Here is a 27,493-nt window from a genome sequence, read left to right as displayed (position 1 = left end):
TATCAATGTAGTTTATATAAATTGGGCTTTAAAAGGTAGTGAAGGCCGAAAAGCCCCACAATAGTATGGGCCACGGCAAACTCGTTCGTCGACTCAGTGACTCAATCACTCGCTCAAAACCCTAACTCTTAGCTCAATACCCCTAGTATATAATCTCTAATATCTCCAGTTGCCGATAAACGGAGAGAGTAGAAAGAGGACACAGAGAAGCGTATCAATGGTGTCCTTGAAGCTGCAGAAGCGGCTTTCCGCTAGCGTCCTCAAGTGTGGCAAGAAGAAGGTCTGGCTCGACCCTAATGAAGTCAGCGAAATCTCCATGGCCAACTCCAGTGAGTACCTCTCTTTCATTTCCATAACTGTTAGTCCTTTTGGTGGCTTGGGTTTTTGTTATATCTTCATTTGGATCCGGATTGTGTTGAATCCAGTTTTTATGGAGTACTTGTTTAGCTAATTTAGTTTCTTTTGTAGGAGAATCATTTAGGGAGTAATATTGAGCATTTTGGTGTATATTGCTTAATGTTCTGAGATGAGAGATTTATGTTTTCACTTGGTTCTTAGATTTGATTCACTGATGATTAATTTGAACCAGAGACTTTGCCCTTTTATTTTCATTTTGTGATGTTGTATCATGTTTCTGATATAATTCGACATTGGTAGTTTCATTAGGGTTAGTGATGGTCTAATGTGTTTTTAACATAATGATTTAAGTTTTAAATTTTAGGGTCTTTCCTTTGTTGATTGAAGATGCATGTAGCAATTTTGGTTTCTGTGGTTAAACCTTTTTGACTACCATTTTGACAGGGCAAAATGTTAGGAAGCTTGTTAAGGATGGTTTCATTCTTAGGAAGCCAACCAATATTCACTCTCGATCTCGCGCTCGCAGAATGAAGGAGGCCAAGAGGAAGGGTCGTCATTCTGGATATGGTATGGTTTATTCTGTCCTTTGTTTCCTGCATTAATTTAAGTTGAGCAACTTTTTGAGAAGTTTATAATTTGCTTATTGATTGTTTCTAGGTAAGCGTAAGGGTACCAGAGAGGCTAGGCTCCCCACTAAAATCCTATGGATGAGGAGAATGCGTGTACTTAGGCGTTTGCTTCGCAAGTACCGTGAGTCGAAGAAAATTGACAAGCACATGTACCATGACATGTACATGAAGGTTAAGGGTAATGTCTTTAAGAACAAGAGAGTGCTCATGGAGAGTATTCACAAATCTAAGGCTGAGAAGGCCAGAGAAAAGACTTTGTCTGACCAATTTGAGGCTAAGCGTGCTAAGAACAAGGCAAGCAGGGAGAGAAAGCTTGCCCGTCGTGAGGAGCGGTTTGCACAGGTACCCCAATTTTGAAAACCAATTACTAGTTATTGTTAATGTTTCATCAACTTGATTTTGATGCTCCTATTGGCTCTGTATACAGGAGTAGTAATTGCTGTATTGCTGCTTGTTAATGAAATTAACATTAGGACCTTATTGTTTGTGTTCTAACTCTTGACCTTATTGATTCAAAATTTGTGTTGGATTCGACAGGGACCTGGAGAAAAGGCACCTGCTGCACCCACACCTGCACCCCAACAAACAGAGTAAGTTTTCTTGGATATGAATTTGGTTATATTATCTATTTTGGTGCCAAGCTAACAATGGTCTTTTACTTTCGATTTTTGTAGGGTTTCCAAGAAAACCAAGAAGTGATTAGTGAAAGTCACCCAAAACGCCCTTGAATTTTGTCAGTAGAAGTTTTCTTTTTATTTACTAGTTTATTTTCATGTAAACCATTAAACTTAATGAGGTCTGGTAATTTTGTTTTTGTTCTCCCATTTGCTGGATTATGTGTTCTTGATATTTTAAGAATTATATGGATTCTTCATTTGTTTATTGAGACCTATATAGAATTAATAACCATTGTCTAATGAGGTAGGTAGAACTACTTTGGTTTTGGGATTTTATTTACTAGTAGTTGAATGATAACTTCCTCAGTTGTGACTTTGGGGGACGATTCTGTGAGTAGAGGGAACCTAGACTAACTCAATCATCCTATACTGACTAGCAAATGTTTTAGTTTTTAAGGGAAAGATTAACATGACAAGTTTCTTGTTTATGGTCGTAATTCAATTGTGATATTACACGTCAAGTCATTTTCTGTTTTGTTTCTGAGATATTGGTTTTTTTGTTTTTCTGAAACTAGTTTTAGTGTTGCCAAATTCGAATCCCTTTCCCTAATATAAGAAAACCGTCTAATGTGAAATGGATAAATTGGCCACTTAGTAATGTCATCTTTTAAACTATGGAGATTGTAGCGGTAGATTCAGGCGTACTTCTTCAACTTCTCACATTTTTTTAGGAATAACTGTAACTTTAATTGATATAATTATAACAATAAAATCTCATCAAAAAAAAAAAAAATAAATAAAATAAAAGTAAAACAATAAAGTACAGAGCTACTATTACATAAGACTAGAATGGAGAATTTGTACTCCAAACCAAATTCTTACCTAATGAACCACTTGTAAATTGTGTGCCAAAACATTTTCATTCCTTGGTACATGATAGAGAGAAACATTAGGAAATAAAAATAAGGACTCAACAACTTTGGACACTAGATAAGAGGAGCCATTTTCCCATTTATGTTTAATCTTCATAACCAATTGAAAATTGTCTACCTCTATCAGAGAAATCGACAATCTTGGTAGGAGAGAAACATTAAGAAATAAAAATAAGGACTCAACAACCTTGGACACTAGATTAGAGGAAAACACACAAAACCACACCACAACTTCAAATCGACCCCAAATCACACCAAACCTTCCAGACCTGCTAATTACACCACAATGAACATAATCCATGCATTAGAGCATCCAACACATCCAGAATAAAAAACCACCATTAAATAGCAAAGCTTGAGTTCTTAAACTCAAAACTTGCTCAAACAACACCACAACCCACAAATCTAGCTCAAATTATCCTAATTATCCATAATTTAACTTCAGAATATAAATACAAACACTACTTACAATCACATAACCCTAACTCTAGGAAAACATGCTTGAACTTAACTATAAACATAAGATAATCAAAGAGAAGAGCTAAGAGGGGTTATACCTTGAATTAGATCACTAAAACCTTGCTAATTACTCTGATTTGCAGCAAAAAAATCCCAATTGTTGTTGATTCCTTGGGGGTTCGAAAAAGAGAGAGAAACAAATGGTTTCTCTTGATTTTTCTTATTTCTTTCTATTTTCTAAAATTCATAAAAATAAATGATAAACCAAAGTCATTACTCACATAGTGGCCAAATGCCATACTAAAGATCAGCCACCTCACCCAAGACAAAAATGACAAAAATACTCTTCTCCAAAACGCTTAACTAGTAAAGTGATATAGGGGTAAAATAGTCATTTCAAAAACTTCGGGTATTCCCGACATTCTCAATGTCTAACTAGGTTGCCCCACTACTACTAAAAATACTAAATGTGATTCTAATAGCAAAACGTCGCGTTCCAATATTGTCAGACACAAAATATGCAAAAATATAAAATTCTATATATCGCATAAATAATACACCTTGAATTCAAATAAATCTTCATGAAATGATAAATTCTAATTAATATTCTAGTTTTATAATTAAACCCTAATTATCTACTAATTCTAAATAACAGTTAAGAGGTCTTTACACTAAAACATCAATTAAAGAAAAAGCACAAATAAAAAATCCAAAAAATCAGTAAAAGTACATAGTCGGAAAAGAAGACTTACTGGTTTTGGAATTTGAAGTCGACACTGAAGAGTATCTCGCAGGAAATTGACTGCACCAAAGGTCTAGTATATATCAGGCTCTTTTCCTTAAAAAATGGTGGTGATAACAAATAAATATTGGAAAAATAATGAAGGCGTAGACACAAAGAGAAGAAGTAGAGAGTTTTGGTGCTCTTTGGTCTTTATGCTAAAATGGTGAAAAGTGAGAGTAATGAGGAAGAAATGTTTTAACTTATATGAGAGATGGGAAAACTTGCAAGAACTATTTAATCGTACTAATTAAAGATCTACGGTTATTAACTTATGAGGGCAGTTGAAAGGACTGATACGACGACTATTTAAATTTTCTTGGTAATATGAAATTCCAAATAACGTGTATTTAGAGTAAAATTTTCAAGGAGAGACTTCAAAAAATTCCTCTGAGACTAGAAGTACTTTTGAGGGAGCAATTTTTATACCTATTTTTTGACCAATAAATGAAAAGATATAGTTACACAACACGTGTAAAAAATAATTAATGACTTATAAATAATAAGAGTCAGTTAGTCGGATAATGAAATGATAAAACGAAATTAAGCACAACAATGTTATCCCTAACATACGTTTCAAGAAACATTGGTAGAATTATGTCAAGACTTAATTTAACCGACTAGCTAGGAAGATGTTAGGCTATTTTTAGCCTATGTTTTGGATCCAATTTATGTGCATTTTTAGCTGTGTTGGGACGGAATTACGCTTGTTTTCTATGTTTTCAGGTTCTTTGGAGTAAAAGAGGTCTCGGGTGCAGAAATTCATTAAAAGACGTGCTGAGCCGAAGAAAAACTTAATTTTTGAGTTTTTGCATATCTGGCCGCGGCGATGAAGAGGCTCGCCGCGGCGAGTTTCGAGATACAGAGAGTGCCTAAATTTGGCACATTCTCGCCGCGGCGAGAGGAAGCTTGGCCGCGGCGAGATCCCGTACGGACCAGGGGCATTTTCGTCCATCGAACCCTAAATTTCAATTATAAATAGAAAACTGCGATTGGAAGTCAGGGAGAGCGATTTGGAACCCTAAAACACAGCTGAGAGCGGCAGGAAGAGCATAGAGATTCAAGTGAAGATCCAGAATTCATCCTCCAACAGTTCTTTTCTTTATTCCTCTTTAATTTATTTATGTTGAATATTGTCATAGGAATGGTTATGGATTTGTTTCTGAACTAAATTTCCCATTTAGGGAGGATGATGATTGTTGTTTAATGTTTTGCCTAGTTAATGTTTAATTACCATTCCTCAATCCTTGTGTGTGAAATTATCTTAGTTTGTGTTTAATTTCATGTTTAAGATTGATCACCTTGTGCATGTTCTATGATCTCAATTCAAAATCTGAAAAGTGAGAATTGAGAATGCTAAAATTAAGATAATCGATGTTCTATGTGAAACGAAAGTATTTACATGACTTATGTGACGAGTAGATTATTGCTTAATGCTGATTTCATGTTAGTTTAATTAAGGAATTAATTAGATAACATGTGATTTAGAATCTAGAAGATCTGAAAGGAGCTAGGTTGTTTCATAATCTGTCATTCACTCCAAGAATAGGATAGTAATTAATCATTAACAATTTGGGTAAACAACAACAGGATTCTCCTCCCTATTGTCTCATCTTGCTTAACTTTAAATTGTGTTATTAAGTTTTCTGAATTTCTTTCATATTTTACTGTTTTTAAATCATAATTGCTTTTGATTTACCGAATAGAATCATAAGTATAATTTAGTAGTACTTAATCCAATTCCCTGTGGGATCGACCTCACCTGTGTGAGATTTACTACTTGATTGCGTATACTTGCGTAGTGTTTAAAAATATAGCAACAGAAGACCAGGAAAAGAATTGCTCAGGATGATCTAATAAAGAAATTCTTCTCATCACCTCGAAGAAGGCATAAACATATATGTTCGCGAGATAACCTTTCATTTAGAAGATAGAACAACCTTAATTTGCTCGAGATACACAACTCCGAGAATATCGCAATTGTGCTTTGCTTGAGTACACTAAGTCATAGCTCGTTTATTTATTTGTATTTTGAATATAGGTGATTATTCATATTTTCCTCTCTCACATACATTTGAATATACCTAAAACATGGGATATAACCCCATGATATTTAACTTTCTACTAAGTAAGGTTGAGTAACTGCTATCCTACTGTTGGAATTAATTTTACCAGGATCTTAGATCTACTCACAAGTATGTTGATTTAACAACCTAAATATAAACTTCTAAAACGATAAACAAAAACACATAAAAAGTTAAGAAACCTTACAGTGATGGCAGCGGAAAAATATGTCTCCTTCCACTCAGATCTCTAACCCTTGATTCCTGTCTGTCGCAGAGTATAATCAAGATCTGAGCCCGAATGTCCTTCAGATGGATGTGATCCTTCACAGTCTTCCAATCTATGATTGAGGTACTGTTTACTGTGTGTGGGCACTTCTCTCTCACAATGGATTTCGAATTCTCTCTCTCTTTTCTCTCTTGATTTCGTGTGTGAATGATACATGCAAGAGGAAGAGAGGAGGGCTGCTATATATAGGGAAAAGGGAAGCTCAACTTTCTAAAATAAACAGTTTCCTCTTTTACAGAGTAATTGATTAACTGCCTTATTTGGTGTGATCCACCACTTTCCTATTATAAATAGCTGCTAGGTTTAGGTTAGTAATTATTTTGGCATTATAAAATGAAAATAATAATTGGGAAACACACAACATGTGGCCGGCCATGGTGTGAATGGGCCTCACATGGGTTTTGTAGTTTCCATAATTTTATTTCTATTTTCTCCAAAATGCCATTTTTTTCAATTCTAACCATTTAAATGCCAAAACTAATTATTTAATAACTAAAATAGATTATTATATAATATTGTCATTTAATATAATTATTAATTAGACATACAAAGTCTCTTAATTAATAAATAAACCTAGAAACCCTTTTCTTTACGATTTCATCCTTACTTAGTGAGAATTCTCAAATTAGACATAGTCTAACTTTTAGAATTATAATTGATTAATCATAAATCAATTATAGAGTCTTACAAACAGTATGGTCTCAACTAGAATGAGGACCATGGATCTATATTGCTGAGCTTCCAATAAGTTGAACCGAATTTACCAAGTAAATCCCTAACTTATTAATTCCTTGTTAAATCCACTCTTAGAACTTGGAATTGCACTCTCAGACTTATATACAGCATATTATATTTTCCACGATATAGATATGCTATCTCAATTAACCATTGTTATAATCTTAATGTGATTAAAGATCCTCTATATAGATGATTTACATCGAGATGGGATAAATTTACCGTTTCCACCCCTCAATGTATTTTGCCCCTTAAAACACTTAGTTACCTGTAAATGATGTTTTAGTGATCTAATATATAGTCACTGAAACAAGAGCTCATCCATTTACTTCTATTTAACTAAGCTCGAAGGGAATCATCACTTGACTTCTATACACCAGTAGAAGCTATAGATTCCATATTTATGTTCAGCGTTCCCACTCAATCATACTATCATGTTCCCAAAATATACGTATCACCCTGACCCAAAAGTAGACTTAACTAATAAATCAAAGAACATGAATAACACTCCAGAGATTGAGCCTAAGCATATCAGGATTTAGATTCTTTTAATCTAATATCAACTTCTGATATTGACTTGGAAAGATACAACGGTAAGTTTATAATATCTTTGACCAAGTTCAATATCGGTCCAGTCCAATGTATACTCCATACATTCGAATCTAGGGGTGTACGTTGGTCGGTTTAGTCGGGTTATAGCATATTTTTATCAACCCAATATAAATATCGGGTTGCAAATATTTAACCATAACCCGCCCAATCAAAAATTAGAGAAAGTTCAACCCGCCCAATGATTTCGTCGGTTTGGTCGGGTTAACCCGTCCAAACCGTTCTTCACTTTTTTTTTATAATTATTATTGTTAGTTTCTACTATTCAAATAATTAGATTTTTTAAAAAATAAAAATATATTATTTATATTTCAAGTTAAAAAATACTATAGTTTAAATTAATTTTAAAAACTTTAATATAAGATAAATATAATTGAGTAAACATAAAATAATTGAATAAAAAAAGTAATAAAATATGGTAGAGATTTTAAACTTTAACTTCAATATCCAAATACAATAAAAACTATTAACTATAAAGTCTAAGTTTTAAGTTAAACACTAAAATGTTTAAACTTTAAATACAAAATAGTTTAATTAATAAATGTAATTTATGTGATATATTTCTACACTTTTATAAAAAAAAAAATATATAAATCGGTTTAATTCGGTTTATTCGGGTTAATTGGGCGGTTTAGAATAATTTGTAAACCACCCAATATATTCATTGGGCGGTTTGGATTTTTATTGTATTATTTCGGGTTGTATTTTTTATCGGTTTATTCGGTTTGGTTTGGGTGGTTTATTCGGGTTGGGCGGTTTGTAAATTTTATTGAACACCCCTATTCGAATCTAATATACTTTACTAATGTCCTGGAAAGAACATAACACTTACTCCAAGTGTAAGTATATCGCTGATTATCACATCAGTGTAAATCCAAAACACTGATGAACAGGGACTTAGTCTTTTGAATCATATAATCACAATCACATTCCACTGTATTGACAATACTGTAATTGTGAATGAATATATGTTCTGGACTTAACTGATTTTGTGCATATATTAAATATGTATATTAAACCATAAACATGAAAAATACATGTTAACATAAATCACTTCAAAATTCTAAATTGATAACTAATCAGATTGTAATGGGTTTTATTTAGGGCACAAAACCCAACACCTACTTCTATAAATAGTAGTTCACTCAATGAAAAATGTACAACACATTTAACACCTAGAAACTCTATCAAAATTTGTACTCATAAAATACTTAGAAATAACACTGATTTGTGGACTAAGTTGATTTTAATTAGTGAACTACATAAAATCGTGTCTTATTTATTATTTCTTGCATACTTACTAAACTATTCAGAAAAAATTAAAATAATTTTATTTTGTTTACATAATTTAGAAAAGTAATCAAAATGGTAAAATTTGAATAAATTTTTATTGTTAAAAAGTATAAGTATTTTTATTTATAGCTTTTTGAAAAGTGTCTTTTTAATTTTTAATTGTAAAATAAAAATAAAAATAAATAAGGAAAAGAAAAATTATTCTTTGTAAAAATAGGAAGAGAATTTTTTCTTTTGTTTTCTTCTTAATTTAAGTGGGCCCACTAGTTTCTTTCTTTCATTATAATATATACAAATAAATAAGAAATATCGTATAATTAATTCACATCCCCTTACACAAACATTAAACTAACCAATTCCACTTGAAAAAGAAGAAAAAAAAAACTAACCTAACTCTAGTATCTTTTTTCCAATTATTGTAATGCTCTTTTAATATATTATTAGTATCCAAACTATATTTTTTGAAATTGGTGATGCTGCATTTATCATATCTACAATTATTTTTTAACTCTTTAATTACTTTTTCTTTTCTTTTTTTTTTTGTAAATAACGATTCAAATAAATTCTTTGATATATCCAAGATTTGAACATTGACAGTTATAAAGATAATGTATAATATAATTTAGGAAAATTTTACAACAAACACTCTTAAAATGGATATATTGATGCACCCCTATCTAATTTAGCATCCGAAATAATTTTTTAGTCAAATTTTTTCTCATGGTCATGTACGTTATAGTTATTTAAGACATCCTGCAAAATTTTAAGAAATTTGGAAAAGTTTAACATGCCGAAAATTATGTTCAAACAGTGTGTTGCACGCGTGACTATTTTATTTTATACGCGTGTAAAATAGACTGTTTGAACATTGTTTTCTATATTGTAAATTATTTCGAATTTTTTAAAATTTTGTAGGATATCTTAAATAACTATAACATACATGAATATGAAAAAAAATTAGACTAAAATTTTTTTCTGTATGCCGAAACAAGTTAAGGGTGCACCAATACATCCCTTTTAAGGGGGTGCATTGTAGAATCACCCTATAATTTAAATTTAAAATAAAATATTACATGGATGAAATTTTATATCACAATAAATCACTTTTTTATTTATTTTTTTATCACCTATTAATCTAAGTATAAAATACATTTTTTTTTTTGTATTAAAGCAAAATTATAAAATTTAAACCATTAATTCATTTTTTTAAGCTAAATTTATGAAAAATTGCAAAAATTGTCTAACGATATATTATTATAGGAAAATTTAGTTAAGTATGCTTAAATATAAAATATTTAGTTTTAATATACCACCCAATTAAAAATAGTATATAAATACTTTTAATATCTTTTCCTCTAAAAAATACCCTTACATTTCAAAAGAACTTCTCTCTCTCACTCTCCACCCCGACCCAAAACTCCTACCGTCGAACACACAGACCCAGAACCCCGGTCACAAGGCCTCGTCGTCGTCTTCTCTCATGACCTCTCTTGTTTTTTGCGTTTCTTTCTTATGGTTTACCAGTTTTTGCAATATTTTGCGATATATTTAAATGATAGAACAAATATGAGGTTAGGATAAAGTTTAGCGATGATTTGCGATATTTGGCGATATTTTGCGTATTTAGCGATGATATTAAAGATGTATTTGTGATATGAGACTAAACAATACACAACATATTAATAAACATCGCTAATCATCGTGAAAACTTGAGTATGATTTCGCGACATTTAGCGATATTTCATGATTTCACGATATTTAGCGATGTTTCATGATATCGTCAAAAACTAGAAAAAAATGCAGAAAACAAGCGAGTTGAGAACTCTAACGATGGGTAGGGATTTTAGGGGTTTCAGGGTGGTTAAGCTCATAGATTTTGGGGCTTTGGATTTCACAATTTCTCTTGTAGTTTCGTAATATCCTCCTCGGTTTTGTCCTACATTTTATCTTCAGAGTGGGTTTCGCCTTGTGGTTGTGGGTATCCATGGGTTTGGTGTGAGTTAGAGAGAGAGGGCGAGAGGGCCGAGAGAAAGAGGGAAGGTATAAAAAGGGTATTTTGAGATTTAATTAATTTTAGAGTATTAAATTCTTATGTATTTTAATGTGGCATACTAAAAAAACATGAACAATTTTTAAGCATGAATTGTTAAATTTCCCAAAAGATATTAGTAGTTGTTAAAGTTAATGCATGTGTTACAAATGTCAATTTACTAGATACTCAATTAAGGACTCGTTTGGAACGTCGTATTAGGTTGTATTATATTGAATTAGATTATATGTCATATTTTTATATAATACTATGTTAAACTTTAAATTATATTAAAATATTGTATATTTAGGTTTCCATAAAAGTTAATACCATATATAGTTTTACATAAAAATATTGTATAAAACACAATTCAATATAATACAATACGACTTAATATGACGTTCTAAACGAGCCCTAAGAGTATTGTTATTAGGTATTAGTAGTGTCTAATATTTTCTATAAGTAATGTTATACTATTGGTTAACGATATTCTCTAAAAGTTATTTTTTTAAGTTTTAAAGTACCCAATACTTAATTACACTAATAACAGCATAAAATAAAAGAGACTCTAAACAATAATACCTTTTAACAATACTTTAGAGGGGAAATACGAGTCTTTTCTTAATAGGTGGGGTTTTAGCCATCCTCTCTATCTGTGTTGTAAAGCATAGAAAAAAGGGAAACCGCGTCTCTCTCTCTTCCTCAACCGGGTGTTACACTGAATAGTCAGTCGGTGCATCGACTTATTTCGATCGTGTGAACTCCATTTACTTGCAGGTTACGTCTTACTTACATTCTAGCCGCCTTTACATATACATATACAATATATTTTCACTTCCTCTTCCTTTTACATTAAGATTCAGCAGAGAAACCACCTGAAACTCTCTCTAATATAACCCACTTATAAATTTGCGCTAAAGATTTGATTTTTGTAACTGGGATTTACAGGTAAAGCGTGATGAGTTATTACAATCAGCAGCAGCAACAACCACCGATCGGTGTTCCTCCTCCCCAAGGTAACAATGGGTTGTCCTCTGTTTTTCTCCTAATTCAAGATTTTTCATCTGGGTTTTCTTGGATTTAGGTGATGGGTTTTTTTTTTTTTTTTTCATTTTTATGGGTAGGTGTGAGAATTATAACATGGATTTGTTGCTTGTTTCTTTTACAGGATACCCTCCAAAGGATGCCTACCCTCCACCTGGTTACCCTGCAGAAGGGTACCCTCCTCAAGGGTATCCTCCACAGCAGGCTTATCCACAACAGGGTTATCCACCACAAGGGTATGCTCCACAATATGCCCAAGAACCTCCTAGGAAGGAAACCGGTTGCCTTGAAGGATGGTATGATTCTCTTTAAACCCCTTTGTTTTTTGTCCCTGAATGACTGAAATTTTCATGGTTTTGGTGGTCAAAGTTATCGTGTATGATGTACCTATTTGTTTTTGTTCCTTCCTACAAGGTAAAAAGCTTTGATTGGGATGCAGATTTTTGGGTTAAATTTGTTTCATTTTTTGCATGTGAAATCTTAGAATTTAATCTTTGATTCAAAACATCCCTTCTTCTCACCTTTCTTTTTAATTCTTCCGGAGTGGAATTTCATTTGGTGTTTTTGGTTTTATGTGGTTTTGCTTGCAAATTCAAAGATGTTAATATGGTTTTCTTGGATTCAATATTTAATTTTTTTCAGCTGTTTAAAGATTTAGCATTGTTTTTGGTGTCATTGTCATACCAAGGAGGGAGGTCATTGTCAGTTTCCTTCGTTTGATGTTTAGCTGTGTGTGCTTATTTTTAAAGCAAAGTTATTATTATGATGAGCTTATCATGCTTCACAAGTGTCCAAATATTAAGCTGCATGTTCCTTAGATGGATTAATTAATTAAGTTCTGTCATATGTGTTGCTAGACACTTAAAAACAGTGAAAACTAAAAACAAAGATTTATTTTTGGATGTGTTTTTTACTCACTAGATAACTAATGTGATTCTTTGCTTGCTTCTGCAGTTTAGCGGCACTCTGCTGTTGTTGCCTTTTGGAGGCTTGCTTTTGAAGAAAGTACTTGGGCCTCACTATAATTTAGACATGGTGATTCACTCCTTGATTGATGTCCTTTGTCAAATTATTCTTCTCAGAACTATATTCTTCTCTAATTAGCATCTTAATGAAGACTTTTATTTATGGCTAAGTGTAGTTTGATCTTCTTATACTAATAAGAAGATTGTTACATACATTCTACTTTTATATGAAGAAACATGTCTTCTTTAACTGAATAACTTTATTCCCATATTTAAATATCTTTTATTTTCCTTATTTTGGATCATGTACTTGTATACCTTGTTAATAATTGAATAAATTTGAATCTTTTATTGATCTGGTTGTTCAGAAAAGCTCAACATTGGGTGTGAGTAAGTATAAAGCAAAGTTTGGAGCTGTTGCAGATGGTAAATCATATCTTACCATTGAGTAAAAATCTAACTAAGGCAGATTCATGACTACGTGGCCCCTTGTGCTTAGTTAGTGGTGGGTTCTAGTAAGTTTAAGAAGATATTTTTTAGTTTTGGGTTCTCTTTGTTTCGAGATATTCCATCTTATGGTGCAAGCCAGCTATTTCTCATATGCATTTACTCGAGGATTGTCACTTTCCCAGAGGCAATGTTCTGTTGATGTCATTGAGAGTTGTATTTGGCCAAAATAATGATCATAATAATGCTTTGGAATATTCGTGAAGATAAAACAAATAGTGCATAAAATTATAAGAAGATTATTAGGTCTCTCTATAAAATGATGAAGCAAAGTCGTAAGATTAGAGGGTGACATAGTAACTTTGGATAATGTTGTATTCGTACGTTTCATTTTGTAAACCTCTGACATCTGACGACAACCATAACATTCTAGCATATTTTACTCTCAACTCATGATTACCTACAGTTTTTTAGTTTAATATTTCTTTTAGATGATTGTGTATGTCCTAATTATTTAATTATTTAGGATAAAAATAAATTTTTAAAATATTTTGAATGGTTTATAATGTTGAAATTTTTTAGAATATTTCAATTGTTTATGATGTTAAAAATAAAGTTTAAATGTTTTATTGTACATCTTTTTAATTTTTTTTTTATACTATAATTGTTTAAATTTTATTTTTGACATTATAAACTATTTAAAATTTTCTAAAAAAATTTAAACAACATACACTATTATTAAAAAAAAAATTAGATCAAAAAACTTATTTTTTTGGTTCCAAAGCATATAGGAAGGTCTATAATACCAACCCTTGAAGTACTACATATTTTCATGAACTTATTTTTTTATGCCAAAACATATAGGAAGGTCTATCATACCAACCCTTACAGTACTACATGTTTTCATATTACTTTGTTAAGGACACTCAAAGGTTTTTGTAAGTCAAGGCCATACCAGGTTTATGCATGTGAAAGAATTATGAAAAATTACTCTGCAAAAATAGTGCAGTACTAGTAGTTTACACTATCACTATTATCAAATAAATAATAAATTTTTTTAAAAAATCTAATAAAGTTTAAACAATCTTATTAAAATTTTAACATTATAACAATATACTCTAATTAAATTATTGTATTAAATTGTTTGGGTATATACTACTTTGAACTAGGTATTTTGCAAAAGTTATTAAATAGACTTTCTATTTTTGTTAAATGATAATGTAGACTTTATGTTTTTCAAATAGTACAAAATAGATTGGACTCAAATTTTAATCTATATATATATATATATATATTTTTAATATATCTAACTTGAAGCTAATTTCTAGTACGAATATATGCGAAAAATATAACCAATCTTGTCAAAATACCTCCAAGTTACATTATTATCAAGTTTAAATCTAATAAAAATTAAGTAAGGGTCTATTTTGTACAATTTTGAAAAATACAAGATATATATAAATTATCATTTAGCAAAACAGATAGTTCAGCCAATAACTTTTATTGAACACATGATTTAAAATAGTAATTATCTTTAAAAAATAACATAGGATAAATATCAAATGTTGAAAATTTAGGAATTTTGACTATGTTTTGTTGAAGAAATAATTTAATAATTTTTAGATGGCATAATTTAAGATATTGATGATGAGACAATATTCACCAAGTAACTAGCTATCATGATAGCTTCTCCACAAAATGTCTTTCCACACCATCTCCTTTATGCATACATCTAACTCTCTCTAAACAATTATATTCACCCTCTCAGCAAGTATATCATGCTGAGGTGTACCTATTTCAGTCAAGTGAGTGAAAACAGAGTAATCTTTGAGTAATGAAATCTCAGCTCATTTCAATATGAGTCAGAGTAGTAGTATTTATAGAAAAATTCTGGTGTAAAACCAGTACAATGCAATACAACCCCAAACGGCTATTCCTTACAGCTGTCAACAATACACAGGGAAAATTCTAACAGAATGATTTCCTAATCATTACAATGACAATGACTAATAACAGAAGGTGACAACACACCAAAATACAATATACGCACGAGTGATATTTTACCTAACATTTGGGCTGCAATCGTGTACAACAGAGTGTAGCAAGACTCAGCAGTAGTTAGTGCCACAACAACTGTCATTCCTTAACATCTCCCCTCAAATGAAAGGGTGAAATTCTCACATCGAGTTTGTCCACAAGGAATGAGAATCGAGAGTGTGACAGACTTTTAGTGAGGCAGTCAGCGACTCAGCAATAGTTAGTGCCACATCAACTGTCATTCCTTAACATCTCCCCTCAAACGAAAGGGTGAAATTCTCACACCGAGTTTGTCCACAAGGAATGAGAATCGAGAGTGTGACAGACTTTTAGTGAGGCAGTCAGCAACTTGGTCATGTGATGGAATGTACCGAACTTCAAGCTGTTTTTGCAGAATTTTGTCACGGACAAAATGTATGTCGATTTCAATGTGTTTCGATCTGGCGTGGAAGACGGGGTTTGAGGCAAGAGCACTTGCACTCATATTGTCACACCATGTGACAGAGTGTGATACAAGAGGAAAGCCAAGCTCTTTTAGTAATGATTCGATCCAGGAGATTTCTGCTGCGACATGTGCCAATGCACGATACTCAGATTCGGTGCTTGACCTTGAGACGACTGGTTTCTTTTTAGATGCCCATGAAACCAAAGTATCTCCGAAGTAGACACAGTGTCCTGCTACAGACCGCCTGTCATCCGAGCAACAAGCCCAATCGGCGTCAGAGAAACCATTGATAGTTAGTTTGTCACTGCAGCCTATGTGTAGACCTTTGTGTTTTGTTCCTTGGAGATATCTTAGAATTCTTTTGGCTTCACTCTAATGCACATTGGTAGGTGCTTGAAGAAATTGACTCAATTTATTTGTGGCATATGCAATGTCAGGTCGGGTATGACATAGATATTGCAATGCACCAATGATGCTTCGGTACAAGGTTGGGTTTTGCATTGGTTCTCCATCATCTTTTGACATTGGTTTTCCAACAGCCATTGGAGTGGGACAGGATTTCATGTTTCCCATGTTGACTCTCTTCAATATATCCTCAATGTATTTGGTTTGTCTTAGGTAGAAGCCTGAGACATCTCGAAAAACTTCTATGCCGAGAAAGTAGTGTAGTTGGCCCAAGCCTTTGAGAGTGAACTGTTTGTGTAGTTCGGCAGTGAAGGTCTTCATCTTGTCCCTATTGTTACCAGTGACAATTATGTCATCGACATAAATTAAGACAAGTATTATGATTTTCCCAGACCTGTAGAAAAATAGAGAGGTATCCGACTTTGAGTTTTTGAAACCCCATCGTTGTAGACTTGCTTTTAATTTTTCAAACCAAGCTCTTGGTGCTTGTCTCAATCCATAGAGGAATTTGTTGAGTTTGCACACAATATGTTCTTTTCCTTTTTCCTCAAAGCCTTGTGGTTGCACCATGTAGATGTCTTCTTCAAGAACACCATTTAGAAAGGCGTTGTTTATGTCTAATTGTCTCACTTCCAATCCTCTTGAAGCTGCCATAGTTAGCACAATTCGAATTGTAGCAGCTTTTATTACGGGGCTAAAGGTTTCACCGTAGTCTACTCCCGGCCTTTGGTGGAACCCTTTAGCCACGAGTCTCGCCTTGAACCGTTCGAGTGTACCATTAGCATTTAGTTTCTCTCGGAACACCCATTTATTGCCAACCAGATTGTAGTGCTTTGAGGGTGGTACAAGAACCCATGTATTGTTTCTCTTCAAGGCTTGAACTTCATTATCCATGGCATTAGACCAGCCAGGATGTTTAAGAGCATCTTCAACACTGCTTGGTTCACCAGTATAGCCAATATTCAAAGCATGACTGAGAAAAATACGTGGTTTAAATATACTTGCCTTTGCTCTTGTAACCATGGGATGAGTGACTTGGGGTTTCGATTGAGCAGCGAGTTGCGTCTGCTGGTGTGATGGAGATAAAGGAGTGTCTGGTGCAGGAGATAAAGTAGGTGCTGAAGTTTGTGTGGATTCAAGTGTGCCACCATTTAGATCAAAGTTATCAAGATCATAAAGCTGCTCTTCATCAAATATAGCACCAGAATTTTGGTGTCCCGAAGAGGAAAGCGAGGAGGGTACTGCTCTGTGTGCTGGTGTGCGTTGGTCAGCCTCATCTGCTGGTGTGGATTTGTGAGAATCTGCAGAAACATCAGTGTATGGCACATGCAAGGATGACCAAGTGGAACTATGGATAATGACGGGTGAAGGTGTTTGGTAATTAGGAGAAAACCTGATTTAAAGGAAAACTCTAATTCATTGAACACTACATTTCGAGAGATGTAGATTTTACCAGTGGGGGTGAGACACTTATAGCCTTTATGTGCATTGCTATACCCTAAATTGACGCATTTTATGGAGTGAAACTGGAACTTGTGCGATTGATAGGGACGGATGCAAGGGAAGCATGCTACACCAAAGACTTTCAACAGTTTGTAATCTGGTTTTCTGCCAAACAGTACTTCAAATGGTGAGATGTTTAAAAGGACAGGTGTTGGAAGGCGGTTAATGAGATATACAGCAGTAGCAAAGGCATCTGACCAATATTTCAAGGGCATGCTTGCTTGTGCAAGAAGAGTAAGTCCCATCTCGACAATATGTCGATGCTTTCTCTCAGCACGACCATTTTGTGCGGATGTGTGTGGACATGAGTGTTGAAACTCAATTCCATGAGTTTTGACCAAATTAGTGAAGGGTTGATATTCACCACCCCAATCAATTCTGATGCACTTGATTTTGGTGTCAAACTTATTTTCAACCAAGGTTTGAACTCAACAAAAGCACTTAGTGCATCGGCCTTGAACTTAAGTGGATATAGCCAGGTATACCTGCTATAATCGTCCACAAAGTGTATATAATACATGTGATTGGTGTTGGAATTAATGGGGGCTGGACCCCATAAATCCGTATGTATAAGTTCAAGTACAGTCTTAGCTTTGTTTTGAGACAAATTAAAAGGAAGTGCATGCGCTTTGCCGAATGACAAGCATCACAAAAGTGGTTCATTTCATTTATGAGAAGAGCTACATTACTAGACTCAAGGACTTGACTCAACACACGAAGAGAGGGATGACCCAATCTTCTATGCCACACATCGGCTTTGGACATAGTATTATTTTCACTTTGAGATTGAGCTACAGACGCATACTTGGGGACTGGTAACAGTCAACACAACAAAGGATTGAAAACTTGCAGACTTTGAAGAGGATGAACCTGATGGAATTAGAAAGAAATGAGGCTGACCAAGCTGGTATAGGCCGTCTATAAGCACTCCGTGGAGCAGCACCCTCCTTGTTATCTCATCCTTCACCAAACAATAATTAGAATGAAACTCAATTAGTACATCATTGTCCGCAGTCATTTTTGATACACTGATTAAATTTTTTGAGATTTTAGGCACAAGCAACATCTCCTTTAATTTCAAATAATCACCATTTTGAGCATTCAAAATACCATTACCAATGTGAGAGATTCGAAGCTTGTTACCATTGCCCACAACAACCATTTCCTTACCAGAGTATTCTTGTTTCTGGCTGAGATTAGATCCTTCAGAAGTGATGTGGTTGCTGGCTCCGCTATCGGCAAACCACACATCACTCTCAAAGATTTCAGGGGTAGCTATGAAAGCATTGTGGTTATTCTGTCCAGGTTTTCCTTTCTGTTGAGGATTGTTGGGGTCAGTTCCCATGAAACTCTCATCAAAGCGGTTGTAGCAGACAGCAGCGGAGTGTCCGTACTTCCCACAGACTTGGCAAGTGGGTTTCAGACCATTAGTTCGTCCTCTTCCTCTAGATCTTCCAGCGCCACCACGATTGTTGGTGAATTTGCCACCACCATTGTAGCTGTGACTTTGGTGTTGAGCCCCATGTCCACGACCACCAGAGTTAGATTTGGCTGCAACATTGGCTTGAGGAGCAGCACCTGAAGCTTTGTTTCCAGTTTTGAGAGTTTGAAGCCTCTCGATTTTTCTATCGAAGCTGAGGAGCATATCTTGAAGCTCCTACCAAGTGGTCTTGGGCCTAGCTTCAATCTGAACAACAATAGACAAATATTCAACATCAAGACCCGAGAGAACATTAGCAATTAAGTGTGCTTCAGGATACGGGTCACCAGCTAGGGCAAGTATGTCTGCCCAATTCTTCTTTTGTCGAAGATACTCTGTCATGGGTGTTGATCCTTTTCTCACGGTTTGAATCAAGGTGCGAGTGTCATCCATTTTCGATTTGGAGTAGGCTCCATAGAGGCTCTCCAACACACGCCACAAATCGCCAGCTGAGGCAGACCCCATTACCTCAGTTGCAATACTTTCGGTCATAAAACTGTAGAGCCATCCCATAAGGAGTTGGTCATTGATAATCCATTGTTCAAACTCAGGATTAACTTGAACTTCTTCTCTGATTTCTCCATCGACAGTGGTGATTTGGACAGGCAGAAATTCGACAGGACACGGTTGTGTATCAAGGAGATGGCCATGTAATCTATGACCACGGACGATTGTGGAAACCATGGTTTTCCATAAAGTGTAGTTGTTTCTGTCTAATTTTAGGCTAAAGGGTTGATTCAGCAGGGAAGTGAGTGGCTGATGGTAAGGACTGATATTTTGTGAGGGTAAGGGTTGAGTGCTATTTCTATTTGTTGTTGAATCGTGCACAACAGATCCTTCAGAGGCTGCTGTGGGAGCTGGAGTATTATTTCCAGGGTTTTGGGGGATCGACAGGACAGAGGCCTTTTCATGAAAACAGAGTAATCTTTGAGTAATGAAATCTCAGCTCATTTCAATATGAGCCAGAGTCATGGTATTTATATATAAATTCTGGTGTAAAACCAGTAAAATGAAATACAACCCCAAACAGCTATTCCTTACAGCTGTTAGCAATACATAGGTGAATATTCTAACAGAATGATTTCCTAATCATTACAAAGATAATGACTAATAACAGAAGGTGATAGCACACCAAATACAATATACGCACGAGTGATATTCTACCTAACATTTGGGCTGCAATCGTGTACAACAGAGTGTAGCAAGACTCAGCAGTAGTTAGTGCCACAACAACTGTCATTCCTTAACAAAGTGTACACTTGCTATTCCTTTTTGTCATGTTGAAGAAGGTAAAAACCAGAACAGAGAAAAGAGAGGCTAAGAGCAGAGAATGTAGGAACAGGGGCACAAAGTGAAATGCAAAAGCTTACCCAAAATAGGGTAGCCAACTCTTTATATATAGACCAATGTTTTACAATACAAAAGCAGTAAAATAGAGTTTGTTACACAGTAATAACAAACTTAACAACTAAACAGCCTAAACAACAATTAACAGAAAAAACTGTTAAGTAATTATTTTAACATCCCCCCTCAAACGAAAAGGAGTGTCACACATCTTGAGTTTGGACCGAAGATAGAGATATCGATCTGTGGACAGGGACTTTGTTAAGGCATCTGCAACTTGGTCTATAGCTGGAACATACTGAATGGATATTTGTTTTGAGAGTATGAGATCTCTAACAAAATGTAAATCTATCTCAATGTGCTTTGACTGTGCATGGAACACTGAATTTGCAGCAATAGCAACTGCACTTTGGTTGTCAACCCATAGTATTGGACATTGAGTAGAAGTAGTATGTAACTTAGAAAGAAGTGAGACTAACCATTTGATTTCAGCAGCAACATTTGCTAAAGCCCTGAACTCACTCTCACTACTTGACCGAGCAACCACCTGTTGTTTCTTAGCAGACCATGACACAAGATTATCCCAAAAAAACATCGCATAACCCCCTGTACTTCGTCTATCATCAACACACGATGCCCAATCTGCATCAGAATACCCTTCTAAAGTTAAGGAAGGAGCTGGTGTGATATGAAGACCATGATGTATGGTGCCTTTGAGATATCTCATAAGCCGCTTGCAAGCTTCCCAGTGTAGACTTGTGGGAGCATGAATAAACTGACTTAGTTTATTAATAATGAATGCTACATCCGATCTTGTAAGAGTAAGGTATTGTAAAGCACCCAATGTGCTTCTTAAAGAGTATGATCACCAAAGGGTTCTCCTTCAGTAAGGGAGAGTTTAATGGACGAATTTGTTGGGTTAGAACTTTGGCTCCTTCCATGTTGAGACGAACAAGTAAATCTGTAATGTACTTTGTTTGTGACAAATACATGCCTGAATGATCACAATAAATCTCTACACCAAGGAAATAATGAACCGGACCTAGGTCTTTTAAAGAGAAGGACTTGTTGAGATCAGAAATCAGCTTTGAAATGAGAGGAATATTAGGACCAATTACTAAAAAGTCATCAACATAGACAAGGAGGATTATGATGTTGTTACCCGAGCCATAAGTGAACAAGGAGGTGTCCGATTTTGATGCACTACAACCCCATTCCAGTAGCTTGTCTCTAAGTGTTTGATTCCATGCACGAGGGGCCTGCTTTAATCCATAGAGCGCCTTATGAAGTTGACACACATGTGTAGGTTTGGTGGGATCAACAAATCCTTCAGGTTGACTCATGTAGACAGTCTCATGTAGCTCACCATTTAGAAAAGCATTGGAGACATCTAATTGCTTGACTTGCCAGTTAAGAGAGACAGCTAATGTGAGAATAATTCTCACTATGGCTGGTTTAACAACAGGAGAAAATGTTCTTAGTTTTTTTATTTTGCACCCAGTTTGATGCTCATGAGGTACGTAGTCGCTCCTCCTAAAGTTTAAACTTTTGATGCCCCAAAATGTTAGAATGTATGTATGCTAATTTATCCTTAATTGTGTGTAAACCAATAATGAACTTTCACTCTACGCTTTTTCCATTTACACATTTGTTGTGAAAATTATATTGCTTTATAATTGCGCAAGTGTACACAATCACAAACAAGTAATACAATGATAAGTAATCAAAGTTCGTCTCCACAGGGACTTTTTCCTAAATAATGCTAAATCAACTAAGAGCGATTCCAAGAATTTCAAATAAAAATAAAACAAAGTAACACATTAATTCATGAGAAAAATTTATAACATTGATTCTAAACTTGAGAACTAATTTTTTAAACTAAATAAACTAAAAATAAGAAGCTAAAAGTGATTAAAGTGGTGGTAATTTCAGATTTGGAAAATAGACTTGGGTGATTAATTTCTACTTGTATGTCTCAGTTGATACAGCAACGACACAGCAATCCTGGCAGAGTTAACAAATTTCAAAAAAATCAGCAAGCTTTTTCCAAAACTTGCAATAAACCATTCATAATCTCACAATGCATTCCTACATCAGTTTAGATCACAAATAGCCTAATAAAGCATCAAATCTTTAGTTATGCATGGTAGCTAAATATTCCTATTTCACTACTAATTAATACCTAAAAGAAAAGGTAAAAATCATGCATCAATTAGAGGGGTTCAACTAGGTCTTGCTTTTCCAAGTAAGATCTAGCTTGATAAATGTTAAAAATGGCCAAAGATTAACATTCAATCAACATTTTATCACAACTAATTGAACAAAGACAAGATTACTTAGTCATTGCAAAATCAAAATACTAGTCCATACAAGGGTTCATAACCACCCAAATCTTAAAGAGTTTAGTTCATAGCTGAAAGTAAAAACTCAAAACCAGAAAATAAAATGTTCATGGAGTTAAAGAGAAAACTAGAGAGTAGAAATTGATACAAAATGAAGAGGAGAGCAAGAGAAATGAGTTTGAAGCTCAAATCCTTTCTTTGTAGGTTGCCTTATTCTCCTTCTTCTTAGTCTTCTTCTTCTCTTCTTTGTACTCTCTTCTTTTCCTTTCTTTTCTCTGTACTTTTCTATTTTCTGCTGTGATTTTTCGTACTCTTCATTCAAAGTGCAGCCACCATATTCTTCTAATGTCCTCCCTTTTCTTTTTTTGCTCCCCAATTAGGGTACTAAAGTTTACCCTAATTGGAAATCCAAGTCACGCCTTCATTTTCCACATGTTTGTTGAGTCATTAGCCGAATTTCGCCACCTCAGCTCCTTTCTTTCTGCATTAAAGCCAGCTGAACTTTCAGCCAAAATATACTTACTGGGCTGGCAATTGCTACGCGATGATTGCTATAGCAATGCCAGTCAACATTAAGCATTTTTCTGCTCCTTTTCCTCCTTGTCCCAAATATTTTCAAATATCTATTCTTGCATTTTTTTCTGCTTAATGCACATAAAAACAACAACATAAGTCTATTTAACACTTACTAACACACACACACACTTCCATTTATTACAAAAACACAACAAACTAAACACAATTACATAATATAGACACTAAGTACTCCACAATTCAACTTAAAATTCAAGCTTAAAGATATAAAAATAACTCTAAATCTTAGAGTTATCAACATTCTTCATAAAAACTTATTCTACTACTCAATCCATCTTAAAATAGATTAGCATAGAGTTCTAGACTTAGAGAGCAATTACGAGTTGTTGACCGGAAAATAACATTCCCTCAACATACTCAACCTTATCCAAATTAGTCTTCACAAAAGTTAAGGTATCGTTTGCATATATCAAATGGAAAATAACAAGAACATTAAGATTAAGAGACATAGGAATACCTTCAATCAGACCTTGATTCTCATATAAAAAAATAGGAGGACAAAGTAAGTACGAATCACCCTGCCTCAATCCACTTAGGAAAAAACTTTTTTTAACAAATTGTTTGTAAATTTTAGTATTATGTTTCACACTTAAATGGAGGCAAACCATTTTTCTTTTAATAGCTAATGGCCATTATAATATTAATAATATTGTTTGGTGGTAGATAAAATAAATGTTTAATATGGAATTTCAAACTAATTAATTGCTAATTCCTTTCTCCTTCTCATTGCAAGAAAGAAATCTATCATATATTATTCCTCCTCATGTGGAACACGGGTACAAATTTTAAATGCAGCATGTGCTAGAATTATCAATGGCAGAGGATGGACCCAGCAAAATTCAAATTAGTTTTGGAAAAAAGGTTACAGTACAGTCTCACTTGCAATTCAATGTCAGAAATGTGATATATATATCTTTATATATTAAAAGTGCCTATCTAACGGCAATTCTTGGTTTAACGATTCTATTTTTTTTTTTTAACGACAAAGACTATTCTTCTTATTTTTTAAACGGATCTTTTCTAACGCCGTTAAGCTATTAACAAATTTAAAAAACCAATCGATCCTTCCATTTCAAACCAATCGACTTCACTCTCCCAATCCCAATCTACGACTCTAAGGTGAGTTCGGAGGTCATAAGATTTTTTCCCTTTTTTCCCTCGGTTGGAGTCGACTTTATGGTGAGAGCTTGGTCAGAGGCCCAATCCCAATCGGAGGTCAATCGGAAAAAAGGTTATAAGAAAACTCCTCCATTTTAAATCGCTATACTGAACGACTCTTCCAAATCACCGACTCCTCCATTTCACTCTCCCAATCCCAATCGGAGGTCATTCGATTTTAATCCCTCGGTTGGAGTCGACGATTGAAGGCATAAAGAACGTTTTGGGTTCTTAATCGCTACTTTCCAATCGAAAATTGGGAGTTCAGTCGGACGCCGCCACTACTAGCTCCAAGGGTCGTAGATCTGACTCCAGATTTCTTCATTGGTATATTCGACATGAGAATCGGTTAGTATCTCCACGCCCAAAATATGGATTTCAGACACAACCCAGTTCACCGTGTTAACCTGTGATATTATGCACCTATTCATTGAATTTCCAATTTCCAATTTCAACTGAACCAGACAAGTAGTAAATCTCCCTCTCATTTTTAAGACTTCTATGATTCCATCTGTCAATGTTTTCAATATTGCCAAATATTACTTTTTTTTTATTTATTCTCTTATCTATTTTTTATTTTAGGCAGCTGTTATAAAACAAAGATCTTGGATGGTTTTGATGTGCAGAGAACCTTTGGCTTGAGTGACACACTGAAGAAGTCCACCATTCATATTTCTTGTGCAGTGGTAATGTAAGTGAATATTATTTTTTTTATTTGATGTTAAGTGATTATTACTTGTATTGCACTTTTTCTGAACCTGGTTCAACCTACAATTCCAACAGCTGGAGAGACCAACTGCATATGATTATTTATTGAATCAATTTCAATTTCAAGTTTTTCTTTAAGAGATATACAAACATACAGGCAACTCCCAATGGTTTATTTGGGCTTGGAATGGAGAAGATATCAGTACCTAGAATTTTATCGAGGGAAGACTTTATAGCAAATTCTTTTTCCTGCATCTCTTTTATATTATTTATAATGTGTGGCTTAATGCTCTAGGCTTGTGCCCGATAAGAATTTAAATTCTGCTTGGTGATTGGACTAATGGGATACTGTGTAGCTTTAGAATGTCTTTAATAATATATAGATATATATATATAAATATTACATACTTACATTAGTTGTTGATTGTTGAATGTCCTTGTCTGAATTGTCTTGTTTATGGAGTGTTGATAGTCAGAATATGAACAATTTGAATAGGTGATATAGTTTGTATTGTTATTTTTATTTAATACACAATTCAAATATATGGTTATGGTTTTGGTTCCTTAACATTTAATTCTTACAGCAAAATGATTAGCGGTTTTGATATGGCACCTCCTGCATCTGCAATGTTAATTACTGCAGTAGCTTGTTTGGGATGATTATTATTATGTCAAGAATCCAAACATAAACATGTGACTCACCATGACACATGTAAATCCATTTAATAAATGCTTAAGTGTGCTTTTTAATTGCTATTTAAAATGTTTAAAGTGAGTTATGCTTGTATCGTGCTGACATGACACTACCTTTTTACTTAAATGTATCATGTGTCACTTTCGAGTTAAATGTATGTCTCATCATTACTTATGTTCATGTTGCATATGTCGAATGTTGGTTTGTCATTTGAATGTGTTCTATCTAAAAAAATTGTGTGACATAATTTCAAATAGTGAAAGTGTTTGGTAAAGATCAAACATAGAATGTGTAAATGGATGCTTATTCCTGTGGTTGAGAAACTAACAAATTATTATCCATAAATATGACACAATTATGATGATGACTTTAGAATCAGAACCGGATGTTGTCATTTTTTATGAAGATGGGAAACCTGAAGAGAGAGTTTCGTTAACCTTGGAATGCCTTCCACAGTATGATCCTGCTAAATATTGGAATGGGGATACAAATCAGACTTTCCGCTATTGGAAGATACGTGACTATGCTCATGCTTATCGCTCAAGGATTAGAACACCATCTACAGTGAGTTGGTGTTACTTCGCTAAAAGAATGTATCATTATTTATATTGCTACTGAATTCCAATATCACATGCTTTTAGGTTACAGGCATGTAATCTCAGTTCTTGAGGAGTTTAGCAGCAAGAAACCTGTAATTCCTATGTTGATTTCATTTGATGTAGAGGAAGTCAGGAAGCAAGCTGCAGCATTGACAAAAAGATTTGAGGAAGGTATTTTGGATCATATTATTTTTGCTTGAAAAATTTCTGTCTCTGCTTCAGTTGCATCTCCCGAAGAACATTTTGAGTCATATTTGATTTGATTGAGGCCAAAGATTTTTACCAACAGAGGTGTATAGACAAATCTTAAAAGGGAAACAAAATCCAATTATAGTAACCTATGCCTAAAGCAATTAGTAAAAACTTTTGTCATGGCTCAATTTTATTTTTCTTTTTTCAATGTCTCGCCAAAGATTTGGTTGGCTAAATTCATTAATAAGTTAAGAGACACCTTTTGATTTTTGTTGTGCAGGCAATCCATTATCTATCTAGGATGGAATTTTTATGGCAGTTAAGGATGATATAGACTGTTATCCTCATCCATCAAATTGTATTACTCTCTCCCATTTGGCTTTCTGATGATTTTACTTCTTTCACTCTTTAATAACAGACAGGTGGATCAACATGGATGCATGAGGGTCGCCCTGTCAAGAAGGATGCAGTTAGTGTTTCAAAACTATGTAGATGCGGTGTAAGATTAATCTTCTGCTCCAATTCAAATAAATCTTCTTATGACGCCTTACAAAATGGGAAAGTTCAATCTTTCTCATAGGTGACCATCTTTCTTCTTTGATTAGTAGGAATCTCATATGGGTCTTGTTCAATGTTTTTATTTTCTGTCTCCTGATTAATTTTGTATTGATTGTTTCTTTTTTTTTTTTAAAAAAAAAGTTAATTTGTGTAAATTGAAATAATAATAATAGTAGTAATAATAA

At 34.1% G+C, this 27,493-nt stretch overlaps 2 protein-coding genes and 2 long non-coding RNA genes across 4 annotated transcripts; all 4 read left to right on the top strand.

Annotated features, from left to right (window-relative positions):
• On the top strand, positions 1-1,872 carry LOC115714065 (large ribosomal subunit protein eL19y). The gene is made up of 5 exons (XM_030642598.2): positions 1-329; positions 802-924; positions 1,015-1,328; positions 1,524-1,576; positions 1,661-1,872. Exons 1-5 carry the CDS (start codon positions 218-220, stop codon positions 1,683-1,685), a joined length of 627 nt encoding a protein of 208 aa, XP_030498458.1. The 5' UTR covers positions 1-217; the 3' UTR covers positions 1,686-1,872.
• A 9,525-nt stretch (positions 1,873-11,397) lies between these two features.
• Positions 11,398-13,157, top strand: LOC115714665 (protein CYSTEINE-RICH TRANSMEMBRANE MODULE 13). Its single transcript, XM_030643417.2, has 4 exons — positions 11,398-11,570; positions 11,742-11,809; positions 11,962-12,133; positions 12,792-13,157. The coding sequence occupies exons 2-4, from the start codon at positions 11,752-11,754 to the stop codon at positions 12,835-12,837; spliced, it is 276 nt and encodes a 91-aa protein (XP_030499277.1). The 5' UTR covers positions 11,398-11,570; positions 11,742-11,751; the 3' UTR covers positions 12,838-13,157.
• An 11,409-nt stretch (positions 13,158-24,566) lies between these two features.
• Positions 24,567-25,625, top strand: LOC115722990 (uncharacterized). Its single transcript, XR_009687157.1, has 3 exons — positions 24,567-24,905; positions 25,184-25,248; positions 25,341-25,625. It is a non-coding gene; the product is annotated as an uncharacterized LOC115722990 (long non-coding RNA).
• Positions 25,626-25,834: 209 nt separating this feature from the next.
• On the top strand, positions 25,835-27,398 carry LOC115722922 (uncharacterized). The gene is made up of 3 exons (XR_009687156.1): positions 25,835-26,523; positions 26,601-26,729; positions 27,031-27,398. It is a non-coding gene; the product is annotated as an uncharacterized LOC115722922 (long non-coding RNA).
• The last annotated feature ends 95 nt before the right edge of the window (positions 27,399-27,493 follow it).

Source organism: Cannabis sativa, chromosome 4, assembly GCF_029168945.1.
Source record: "Cannabis sativa cultivar Pink pepper isolate KNU-18-1 chromosome 4, ASM2916894v1, whole genome shotgun sequence".
Classification (NCBI taxonomy): domain Eukaryota; kingdom Viridiplantae; phylum Streptophyta; class Magnoliopsida; order Rosales; family Cannabaceae; genus Cannabis; species Cannabis sativa.
Note: the sequence above shows the minus strand (reverse complement) of the source record. Positions and strands in the feature narration are given on the sequence as shown.

Bases quoted from the DNA above. Each gene is read 5' to 3' on its own strand.
- LOC115714065 (XM_030642598.2), top strand. From the start codon at position 218: ATGGTGTCCTTGAAGCTGCAGAAGCGGCTTTCCGCTAGCGTCCTCAAG. The intron at 330-801 runs GTGAGTACCTCT...CCATTTTGACAG, and splicing joins AATCTCCATGGCCAACTCCA to GGCAAAATGTTAGGAAGCTT. The intron at 1,577-1,660 runs GTAAGTTTTCTT...CGATTTTTGTAG, and splicing joins CCTGCACCCCAACAAACAGA to GGTTTCCAAGAAAACCAAGA.
- LOC115714665 (XM_030643417.2), top strand. From the start codon at position 11,752: ATGAGTTATTACAATCAGCAGCAGCAACAACCACCGATCGGTGTTCCT. The intron at 11,810-11,961 runs GTAACAATGGGT...TTTCTTTTACAG, and splicing joins CGGTGTTCCTCCTCCCCAAG to GATACCCTCCAAAGGATGCC. The intron at 12,134-12,791 runs GTATGATTCTCT...TTGCTTCTGCAG, and splicing joins ACCGGTTGCCTTGAAGGATG to TTTAGCGGCACTCTGCTGTT.